This window comes from Mustela nivalis, assembly GCF_964662115.1.
Source record: "Mustela nivalis genome assembly, chromosome: 4".
In the NCBI taxonomy this organism is placed as follows: Eukaryota; Metazoa; Chordata; class Mammalia; order Carnivora; family Mustelidae; genus Mustela; species Mustela nivalis.
In genome coordinates, this window is record NC_139023.1 from 27225392 (window position 1) to 27238031 (window position 12640).

Below are 12640 nucleotides of genomic sequence, written 5' to 3' on the forward strand. Positions count from 1 at the left end.
TTATCTGTAGACTCCTTCTCAAACTCCTCCCCCAGCAAAATCCATCTAAATGATGGCAGTGACCTTGGAGTCAAGATAAAGTTATGGTGTCAACCATGAATATGATCCCAATTTCATAAGAAGAAAAAACAAATTGACAACCTCCTTAAATTTAAGTGGTTGATTACCTATGGAATTAAGTGCTTTGTCTTCTTTTATAATGTCATTGTATTTCTCTAGTTTTATACAGTAAACATAATCTTTCACAAGAAAACCAACCATTATAAAGATATAAACAATACATATGACAGATTTTTTAAAATAACATTTAGGAATATCTGCACTCAGGAATAGAGATATGTGGGTCAAGCTTTCAACATCAGTTAATGTACACCTCTGTTCAAAAGCAAACTCATGTGAAATATTTTTCTCATCCTGAACAGAAGACTTTCTGCCCTTTCACTTAGCATTATGTTACACCAGCACTTAAATACTTATTTCTGGATGGTGGGATTGCAGGATCCCAAGGTGAAATGTGGGGTCATTTATATTAATATTTTCAGTTTTTGAATCAATGAGTCTCTACTAGTTTCAAAATCAAAGGCTTTTTTTTTTTTTCAAAGAGAAAACATTATGTTTAGCCCAGTTTAAAGAATTGGCTTGAAATTGGCATGCAGTTAACATGGTTTTAATAAGGTCCATGACTGAAATGTTCCATTTTCAGACTAGGAACCAGAGGACCACTTAGTCCACTCAGACTTATATTAAGGATCATTAAAAATATATTAGGGATTCCTAACTTTGGCTTCATGCTCATGTGAACACTCTGTTCACTACCTGTCTCGAAGTTGGTTTCTCTACTATTTATTCTGCTTTTGTAACTCAAAGCTAAACTTTGATATAGCAAATATCTCACAAGAACCTCCATATATGGGTTTTCCAATGTACTGGGTATATAAGAAATTTAAGAAAACTTTTCATTCACTGATTTACAAATACTCAGATAATTTTAAATAGCTCTTAGAAGTTTTTGGGTTGGTTTGAGGGAAAATTCAAACATGGTATCCTTTCTCTATGCTGCATTAAATGAGACTAATTGTAACATAAGAGACAGTAAAAACTTTCAAAAGGAATGTGGGGAACTAATTAAACAGAGTATAATTCTGGATTTTCCCCATTTATCTCTGAGAGAAAAATGCACAATTAACTAAGTAAATGTATTTGGTTTGAAAATGTATTAATTTTCCCTTCTGGAAACTCATAAATAATGGCTTTTTGCTTGTTTTACATATGCTGGCTTTTTAGAAGTAGGTATCAATTCATAGCCAGTGACAAAGTTCCAAGAACATACCAGTTTTGAATAAACTATAAGTATACTCCAAATAATTCAAATATGAAATAACTAGGACAAGGAGAATATAACAGGATATATTCCAACTCATGAAGATCAAGTTTGAAAGGGCAATACGACTTGGGTCTGTGTGTTTAAAAAAAAAAAAAAAAAATCAACTGAGAAATTTACTGAAACCAACCGTAGGCAACTTGGGGTGGGGAATCTTACCATATCCAGAAATTCATAAAACACTTGAAAAAACCAATATAAATTTAATAATAAACATTATGGTCAGGCTGTTTTATTAAGGAGGCAACCACACATACAAGTTCAGCTATAGAAATGTTTGCAAATCAAACTTCATGTGATCTGAAAAAGGACCATGCGTAATGTCAAAAATGGATGTCTGTACATTCAATAAAAATTTAAACATACATAGTCTAGACCATTCTAGAGTCATACAAATATCTGGGGACACATGTTTCTAATTTCCTTTCAAAAAAACTCTTATAAAAGTGATGTACTGAGATAATTTTAAAAAGTATCTGACAATTATGAATGGTCCCCAGTTTTACAAAATGTGATTTCCAGGGCATGAAAACTGAAAAAAGTTAACTCTTCAGAGAGTGTTTCATATTATACAAACAAGTTCTGTAGAAAAATGATCCAGCAAATGCTCGAGTTAAGAATATTTATATTTTTTTTCCAATTTTTTACACTTTTATTAACACACTTACAAAAAAATAACATTCAAACACTGAAAAAATTAAATAACTTTGGAAGCAGAGCTCAGAGCTCTCTGCTTACATATAAGTGACAATTCTGGGCTGTTGGCACAGAAAAATAATCAACATTCATAAAACCCTTACTACTATATATCAAACATAAGTTAAAATCATAGGCACTAGTTTATCAAATCCACATTTCTTCTGTAAGACTAACCACAGCGAATCCTTAGATATTCCCAAACAGAAAAATTGGCAATACACAAAGTCCTTCTAGTAAAAAGGCAATTTTTCTCTTTAGGAACCTAAAAGCCAATAGTCTGTGGTAGTACAACAGCAGGTAAAATAATGTTTTACCCAACTCAGATCCAAATACGTTTTTAATAAGTGATGAAGTATTTTAATAAAAAAAAAATAGACATTTTTTTTTTTCTGATGCAGCCATTTAAAAACAAAGTTAAATAACCTGAATACTCCTTTTGAAACAGATAATCTAACTTAATGTAATGGGTGTTTCAAATAGAGTTAAAATTCCTTGTAATTATTAGATTGCAGCATATTTTTCTTTTGCAATGTTGCACTGAAACTGAGACCTATTTTGTGTACATATGGTTTTAAAAAGAGACAGTGGCAAGTTCTTTCTTTTACTTAGATTTTTACATGAGATACCCCCCACCCAAAGCAGATGCTTTCTTTATCTTCCTCTGAAAAGCAACATTTTTTAGTTCATCATCATGTGGAATTCTGGCGCCACCCTTCCCTGACCCACACCCATCACCCTCCAATTCAAGGATAAAACTTCTTCCTTGCATCATACACCAAATACATTAGCACTGGCAGTTTAAATCTCCAGCTGCGTGTGCTAACTGAATGACTCCCTAACGGTCAAGCTAATAAAAAATCCCATGGTGTCATGGCAGAATGGGGGTCTTGGTTTTAAAAATTTTATCATTCTCTCAACCTATCAACCTTAATGCTATCCCGAATATCAAGTCTCTCTTTTGTCTCTCAATTTCTGCCAACTTACAGAATGTCTTTTACTAACAAGAAATGAACTTATGTTCACATCTCTAAAATCCCTTCGGTAACCTGATTGCCAGTATTTCAGAGCCATTCAAATTAAGTATTTTAAAACAGACCTCACCATGAAAAAGGAGAAGCCTGCTGAAGAAAGTTTGTCTCGTAATTGTCTAATAAAACCGAAATAAGTGATTTCCAGAATACACAAGGGGCCACTAGAGAGCAAGTATTTAACAGGTTAGAGTCATACGGAGTGGGTTTCATTGGTTACCAAAAATGTAAAAATTAACGTAAGGCAGAATCCAAGTCAAAAGGGACAGTATTCTCCAAGGAGGTTGTATACAGTTACCTAGTTTGAAGTGGATCAAGTGAAGTAGGATCCAGCCGGCTGTATCTTCCTACCACGTAACAGACCGTTGTGTCAGTGAACAGTAACAATACAACGGTCATTACCAGAGATTTTGTAAGTGAAGTGCATAGATTTCCCCCTTCTCTCTCTCATGGTATGGTTTTGTTCGAGGCTGTGAGCACGGAGGCGGTGTTAGTTAGATCAAGGATGAAGACACACACTACTTGCTCTTTCGTATCATGGAGACCTGCTAATGAAAACACGATCTCTTAGTTCTATAACAGATATGACAGCATGTGAAGACGTTGGCTTCAACAGCAAAGGCTATCTTTCCTGAGCCAGGAGCTATAAAGTTTAGAAAGATTGTACAACTGTTATTAAGCCCTTTTGGCAATCAAAACAAACAGGCAGAAGTCCGATGTGTCAATGCAACATGGCGGATGCACGGTGGAACGTTCTCTGGTGCTGGTGGTACGGGAGCTACATCCAAAACTTAAGACCAAACAAAATGACAATTTTTTCTGGTGAATCTGCAAAAATAATTTATAGAATTCTCACAAATTTAGGTATCATGTTTGAAATCTCTAGCCTAGATTTCTTCCCACCCCCATCTTCCCTTCCATCTCAATTTAGTTTCTTGGAGTACTAGTGAAACACTAGTGAAACATTTTAGATAATTAGTCAGAATATTAGTTCTCATTAACACAAATATTTATTGATGCTATTTATACAGTAAATTAGGTTGAATGCGAAGTTTTGGAGAGCTTGAATTCACCATTTTCTTGTGCACAAAGGTATTCTCTCATTTACAAATGGGCATTTCTCTTTGGCATCCGTTAGTTTTTTGCCCAGATATTGGCCTCTGTCAAATATTAAAAAATCAACTTAGTTTCTATTAAACAAAACTAAATGTGATTCCATGGAGAGTGATTGTATGATTACCAAACACATCTGATGTTAAATGTCATTAAAGTGCTGCTTGATCATCTCCGTCAGTTTGTGCTAATTAAGACAGAGAGGGCTGGGATTTATAAACCCCATGAGTCTTATCTGAACAGTCTGCATATAAAAGTTGTCTTTTAGCCTGGTGAAGGGGTATCCATGAAGCTGTGGACCTCTGCATTCTCATCTTTGCTGGTCAGTAACAGCCATCTTTCCAACTGTCATCTTTCATGCTACCATAGGTTTTAGGAGCTGGCAAGGATCTGAAATAAAGCAATTTAATAAAGTGATTTGTAAGGCTTTATGAAACGTTACCATACTATCTCCCACAGATATTTTTTTGCAGGTGGCATCCCGATCCAATGAAGGCTGCTTCAGGGGACTACTGAGATCAAAGCTCTAAACAGCCTATCAACACAACGGTCCCACACTTGGCATTTCCAACTTCCCAGATGACGTCTCTAACTGGGCCTCTGGTGACTTCACTAACATCTTTTTGTTAACACAGCCATTATAGTTAACATAGCCACTAACAGAAAGGAAAAGCCTGTCTCATCTCTTCCAACAGCATGGATCACCAACATTTTAATTAACTACTTAGTTGGAGGGGGGCAGAGTGATGAATGTGACAACAGACTCAGTGTCACCATCCCTAGAGAGGTAAAATGATTTAAGTGCTTAAATGGACTTTTAAGTCAGACATATTTAGAACTGAAAGCCTTTAGTTGTATAACCTTGGTCAAATTACTTAATGTCATTAAATTTCAATATTCTTCTCTGAAACAGGGAAGTAATAACAGGGGTAATAACAGTTTAATATTTATGTTATTGTCATGCCTAATGTTACTGTAAAAATTCAGTAAGGTACAAGTTATTTAGCACAGTGCACAGCAAAAAGCTGTTGTACTCTACTGCTGAATTCGGAAATGTAATAAATCTATCTTAGAATAAAAGATATAGGTGATTCAGTTTAAATTCTTACAAGATGAAAGCCATTTTTTCCCATGAAAATAAGTATTTCAAGTTTAATTATAGTTGGACTCCTAAGTGTACTGATGGTGGTAATCACATTCCTGAAAGGCACATACTACGATTACACAGATGCATGGTTCCCAGCCTGGCTGGCCTCAGAATCACCTGAAGATGCAACAGACAAAAAAAAAATTACCCACAGATTTCGGCCCTCATACCAGATCTACTCTCTGGGCATAAAACTTGGGTCTCTGCATTTATAACTCCACAGAAGATTCTGATTTGCAACAAAGTTGGAAAACCACCCTCTTGGGTTATACTCAGATTTGCTAGCTAGAAGTTTTATCTTAAATCTCATGCTAGGTTCTAACAAGTCTTTATCTTTACTGAATAACATACTCAAAATGAATAAATATCACAACCAAACTGAGTGATTCTAATAGTTTTTTCTAGGAGTTCTCGTAGATGCCTAATCACATTAGGCATCAGGGTGAATTTTAGCTGACCAAAGTGGAGTGATTCTCTAGTATCTTAAGTGACAATTTCTTTAAAACAGCAAAGTAACATTTTATTCCAAGTCTACTAGGACTCTCTAGGTTTGCTATCACATGCACTGATGAGCATAATTCTAAACTACCCACTCTGCTGTCTGTCACTTACCTGCGAACAGGCTGTGCAAGTTTGCTGCGAGGCACTGGTATACCCCCAGCAGAAGGGGCACTGGGTCTGGGTAAGCCACTTCTCATCGCGGTTGTCCCTGCAGGTCTGGTTAGAGTAGTGCTGTTGATATTGTTGGGAGGATTTGCTGGGACTGTGTTCGGAACCATGGGAGGTCCAGGTGAGGAGGTGGTCTGTGTGAGCTGTGTTGTTTCTTGGCTCCCAGGAGAACCAGAGCCAGGGTTACTAAATGCTTTTACTGGTTGCCGGAGAGCCAAAGGAGATGGTGCTGCAGGGGAGCGGAATTTGCCTGGAGAAGGTACTGCAGAATGGCAAAGAAAAATCAATGTTTTTAGTAGAAACTAAGTGTAAGTGAACCAGTGCTTTACATTATACTTGATGACTAGGCCACAGTACATCTGTATTCACAAAAACTCGCTCTACAGAAATGCAAGAAGTAAAGAATATTTCTGGGCTGACAAAACAAAACAAGAGAACTGGTAAATCCTAATTAACCGAATCCTTATTCAGAGGACTGCAACTATACTTCATGACAGTATTTTAACTCTGCCCCGCTAGGAATCCACAATACCAGAAGAGAAAAGGCACTGCAGGGTTCTATTTCACTGCAGCAGCTAACCTGGGCCATATTCTAGAAATGAAAAAATGGCTATGACATGTTGACTAGAATTTGAAACATACTCTCCCTTCAAAAAGATCATTCATGTAAACATGTTATCAAATATCTGGTGGCTATATTTCAAAGTCCTATGTCACCTTTAGTGTAACTTAAAACTTAGAAATAAAACATTAAAAACAAAACAGAAAAGCTTCTACTATTGTGTTTCACCAAGCAGAGAAGTTATAATTCTAAGGGCATATCAAGATGTGTTTGAAGACACAGGATAAAGATGGTACATTCTTCAAGAATGTCAATTCTAGAAGTTAACACAATTTTAAGTTAAAACAAATACTGATACATGAAAGAATAAAACATAAAATTTGCATTAATTTTTAAGCCAAAATAGGACTATAAATAAGTTTTATTATCATGGTTGTATCTTAACGTTTTAAGTTCAGATCTCCTAGGGGACACATTCATCGTTCCCTGTTTATTTGGTTTAGCTAAGTCACCTCTAAAAGGACATCAATTTTAGTTTCTTCAAATGTCCACGAATGGCTACACACCATATAAATAAAATTTTACCTTGACTTGCTTATCTAACAAAGAATTTGGGAGGTGAAAAGGATGGAGATGGGGAAGGGGAGAGTTGGATAAAAGGCAGAATCAGGTCACCCTATTCTCACTCAACACCCATTAGTTTGGGGATGTTATGACTGAAGGGAAAACCTTAGTCTTAAGACTCCAGAAGTAGGATTATACCACACAACTCCATCTTCCTCACTTCTACTCATCTGTCTAAATGGTATAGGTAACAGTAAGGTCTACCACAGTAGCAGGTAGGAAAGGAAAAAATGGATGAGTCTGGTCACTATTTTCTACTGCTGAGAGAAAGTAGAGAGGATACACTTTAGCTTCAAAAGTCCCAAATGGGAAATTCCTCTCTTACCTTCCTTACAGTAAGATTTTTTTTTATACATAGCCTCCTTCCTTCCCAACTGATCTTTCCTGCCAAATTTCAGCATCTCTGTACTTAAAATATATTAGGCCCCCAGTAGTTGACAGACTCAAATGATCTCTGCTTGGCTCCAAAAACCCTAGAGCCATGATTCCCAAACTTGACTGTGCATCAGAATCCCGAGGCACTTTTAAAAAAAGAACGCAGAAACCCAGGCACCACCTCCAGAAAATCCAGTCTAGAATGAAACTCAGATATTTATTATTAAAACCACCACAAGAGTTTCAAGCCATGATGGCAAAACTGGGAAGAGGGGTTACCTTCCTACTTGTAAACACCTATACAACTGGACAGAATATACAGAACAGTTTTCAAATATTGGACAACAGGCAGCACAGAACTGTAATTCCCGAGAAAAGGAAAGTAAATGTGATGAGCTCTGTGAGCACACCGGCTTTTCTGAGGGGAAGGACATGCTTTTTGGAATGTAGAGCAAGAAGGATCCTGAGCAGATGAAAGTTATCTTGCTGAGCTGAGAAGACAAAAGTTGGAATTTGAGGAGCAGAATACCTCTGCTGCGGGAGCTGCTCCAGAAGACCTCCAAAACTCAGCTGAGGAGTCTGCTTGAATCTTTGGATAAATACTGTGCTGCACATATACCAAGTGAAGTTCCAGGAGACTGAGCAAAGGAAGACTGAAACACTGTAAACTAAACAAAGCCTATTACTTGAAAATAAACATATAGTAAGTTAAATTGGCAAAAAAAAAAAAAAAAAAAGTAGATGAAAAATAAGCCAACAATAAAAATAAAATGTAATGTTAAAAGGTACTTAGTTATTCCAGAATAAAAGAGGAGGGAGAAAAAACAACAACAAAAAACAAAGATCTGAAGGGACAGAGAGAAAACAAACTGAACTTGCAAACCAACCATATTGATAACAGCATTGAGTATGAACAGCAATCACTCCAATGAAAAGGTAATGACTGTTGGTACCCACAAGAGAAAGAGCAACATGCTATCTAAAAGAAACACATTCTAGAGAATACTTTCCAAGATGGCAGAGGAGTAGGAGACCTTAGTTTTGTCTGGTCCCAGTAATTCAGCTAGATAAGTTACCAAAGCATTCCGAACCCCTGAGAACTCAACCGGAGATGTAAGAAAAGAATTGCTGCAATTCTACAAATAGAAAAGTGGCCACTTTCTGCAAGAATGACAAGATGGAAAAACTCCCTGAAAAATGAGAAGAAGAGGCAGTACTAACTGCCAGGGGCCTAATCAGTATGGGCATAAATAAGATGTCAGAACTAGAGTTCAGAATAATAATTATAAAGATACTAGCTGGGCTTGAAAAAAGCATAGAAGACACTAAAGAATCCCTTTTTGGAGAAATAAAAGAACTAAAATCTAATCAAGTCAAAATAAAAAAGGCTATTAATGAGATATGATTAAAAATGGAGGCCCTAACTGCTAGGATAAATAGGCAGAAGAAAAAATTAGTGATAGAGAAGAAAATATGATGGAAAAAAGAAGCTGAGAAAAAGAGAGATAAACAACTACTGGATCATGAGGGGAGAATTCAAGAGATAAGCGATATCATAAAGCAAAACATTATTAGAATAATTGGGATCCCAGAAAAAGAGGAAAGAGAGAGAGGGGAGCAGAAGGTATACTGAAGCAAATTATACAGAGAACTTTCCTAATCTGGGGAAGGAAATGGGCATCCAAATCCAGGAGGGACAGACAACCCCTCAAAATCAGTTAAAACAGGACAACAAAACAACATTTAATAGTGAAACTTGCAAATCTCAGAGACAAAGAGAAATACTCAAAGCAGCCTTGGACAAGAGGTCCATAACCACCTACAAAGATAGAAACATGAGACTGACAGCAGACCTATCCACAGAGACCTGGAGGCCAGAGGGACTGGCATGATATATTTAGTGGCTAAAAAATAAAAATATGCAGCCAAGAATACTTTATCCAGCAAGGATGTTGTTCGAAATAGGAGTGATAAGCTTCCAGGACAAACAGAAAATAAAAGAATTTGTGATCACCAAACCAGCCCTACAAGAAATATTAAGAGGGGTCCTTTAAGCAAAGAGAGAGCCCAAAAGTAACACAGACCAGAAAGGAATGGAGACAATATAAAGAAACAGTCACTTTACAGGTAATACAATGGCACTAAATTCACATCTTTTAATAGTTACTCTGAAGGTAAATGGGCTAAATGCCCCAATCAAAAGACACAGGGTATCAGACTGGATAAAAATGCTCATCAATATGCTGTCTGTAAGGGCGCCTGGGTGGCTCAGTGGGTTAAGCTGCTGCCTTCGGCTCAGGTCATGATCTCAGGGTCCTGGGATTGAGTCCCGCATCGGGCTCTCTGCTCAGCGGGGAACCTGCTTCTTCCTCTCTCTCTCTGCCTGCCTCTCTGCCTACTTGTAATCTCTCTCTGTCAAATAAATAAATAAATCTTAAAAAAAAAAATATGCTGTCTGTAAGAGACTTATTTTAGACCAAAAGACACCTCCAGATTGAAAGTAAGGGTGTGGTAAGACATTATTATGCTAATAATCATCAAAAGAAAGCGTGGGTAGCAATCTTTATTTCTGACAAATTAGATTTTAAACCAAAGACTGTAGGTAAGAGATGAGGAAGGACACTATATTATACTTAAAGGGTCTATCCAACAAGAAGATCTAACAATTATAAATATTTATTCCTCTACCATGCGTCAGCCAATTATATAAACCAATTAATAGCAAAATTTAAGAAACACATCAATAATAATATAGTAATAGTAGGGGACTTTAACACCCCACTCACTGCAATGGATAGATCATGTAAGCAGATCAGCAAGGAAACAAGGGCTTTGAATAACAACACTGACCAGATGGGCTTCACAAATACATTCAGACCATTCCATCTTAAAGAACAGAATACACATTCTTCTAGAGTGCACGTGGAATATTCTCCAGAACTGATCACGCATTTGGTCACAAATCAGGTCTCAACTGGCAACAGAAAAGTGGGATCATTCCCTGCCTATTTTCCGAAAACAATGCTTTGAAAATGTAACTCAATCACAAGAAGATATTTGGAAAGAACTCAAATACATGGAGGCTAAAAGCATCCCACTAAAGAATAAGTGGGTCAACCAGAAAACTGATGAATTAAAAAATTTGTTGGAAACAAATGAAAATAAAACTGTTTAAAACTTTTGGGATGCAGCAAAGGCGGTCCAAAGAGGGAAGTATATATAGCATTACAAGCCTTTCTCAAGAAACAAGAAAGGTCTCAGATACACAACCTAACCATACATCTTAAGGAGCTAGAGAAAGAACAGCAAATAAAGCATAAACCTGACAGAAGAAGAGAATTAATAAAGATCAGAGCAGAAATCAATGAAACAGAAACCAAAAGAACAGTAGAACAGATGAATGAAACTAGGAGCTGGTTCTCTGAAAGAATGAGATTGGTAAGCCTCTGGCCAGACTTATCAAAAAGAAAAATGACCCAAATAAATAAAATCATGAATGAGGAACGATCACAATCAACACCAAAGAAATACAATTTTAAGAACATGTTATGAACAACTATATGCCAACAAATTAGCGAATCTGGAAAAATGGATTCATTCTTAGAGATGTACAAACTACCAAAACTGAAAAAGGAAGAAACAGAAAGCCTGAACAGACCCATAACCAGCAAGGAATCTGAAGCCAACAAACAGGAGTCTGGGGCCAGATGGCTTCCCAGGAGAATTCTACCAAACATTTAATAAAGAATTAATACCCATTTTTCTGAAGCTACTTCAAAAAGCAAAATGGAAGGAAAACTTCCAAATTCTTTCCATGAGTTGGTCCCAACATTATGTTAGTCCCCAAACCAGACAAAGACCCCACCAAAAGGAAGAATTACAGACCAATATCCCTGATGGACATGGATGCAAAAATTGTCACCAAGACCCTGGCCAATAGGGGGATGCTTGTGGGGCTAAGTCCGTTAAGTGGCTGCTTTCTGTTTGGGTCATGGTCCTGAGATTGAGTCCTACACTGGGCTCCCTGCTCAGTGGGGAGTCTGCTTCTCCCACCCCCCCCACCCCACCCCTGCCCCCTTGTCCACTCATGTGCATGAGTGCACACTTTCTCAGGTAAATAAGTAAAATCTTTAAAAAAAAGTACTAGCCAGGGCACCTGAGTGGCTCAGTGGGTTAAAGCCTCTGCCTTCACTCAGGTCATGATCCCGGGGTCCTGGGACGGAGCTCCGCGTTGGACTCTCTGCTCGGCGGGGAGCCTGTTTCCCCCTCTCTGTCTCTGCCTGCCTCTCTGCCTACTTATGATCTCTGTCAAATAAATAAATAAAATCTTAAAAAATTAAAAAAAAATACTAGCCAACAGGATCCAACAGTACATTAAAAAGATTATTCACCATGGCTAAGTGAGATTTATTCCTGGGCTGCAGGGGTGGTTCAACATCGGCAAATCAATGTGATATACTACATTAATACTACACTACATTAATAAAAGAAAGGGCAGGATGCCTGGGTGGCTCAGTTGGTTAAGCATCTGCTTTCGGCTCAGGTCATGATCCTGGGATGCTGGGATTAAGCCCAGAGTTGGGTCCCCTACTCAGTGCTTCTCCCTCTCCCTCTGCCCCTCCCCTGTTTGTGCTTGCTCCCTTGCTCTGTCTCTAATAAATAAAGCTTTAAAAAAATAAAAATAAAAATAAAATATAAGAGAAAGAACCATATGATCCTCTCAAGAGATGCAGAAAACATCTGACAAAGCACAGCATCCTTTCTTGATTAAAAGTCTTCATAGTGTAGGAACAGAAGGAACATACCTCAGCATCATAAAAGCCATATACAAAAAGCCCACAGTGAATATCATTCCCAATTGGGAAAACCGAGAGCTTTTCCTCTAAGGTCAGGAACATGGCAAGGATATCCACTATCACCACTGCTGTTCAACATAATACTAGAAGTCCTAGCCTCAGCAATCAGACCAATCAATCAATAGATAGATAGATAGATAGATAGATAGATAGATAAATAAATAAATAAATGACATCCGAATCCAC

General features: G+C 37.3%; 1 protein-coding gene across 2 annotated transcripts in view; it reads right to left on the bottom strand.

Moving 5' to 3' along the window:
- Positions 1-1583: 1583 nt before the first annotated feature.
- SLAIN2 (SLAIN motif family member 2) overlaps positions 1584-12640 on the bottom strand; it is a 91096-nt gene continuing 80039 nt past the window's right edge. For both annotated transcript variants that reach the window (XM_082728379.1, XM_082728378.1), the window contains 2 exons: positions 5981-6299; positions 1584-4611 (listed from right to left, as the gene is read on the bottom strand). In XM_082728379.1, coding sequence (XP_082584505.1) covers positions 4545-4611; positions 5981-6299 — 386 coding nt within the window. In that variant the 3' untranslated portion in view covers positions 1584-4544. The remainder of the gene's footprint in view (positions 4612-5980; positions 6300-12640) is intronic.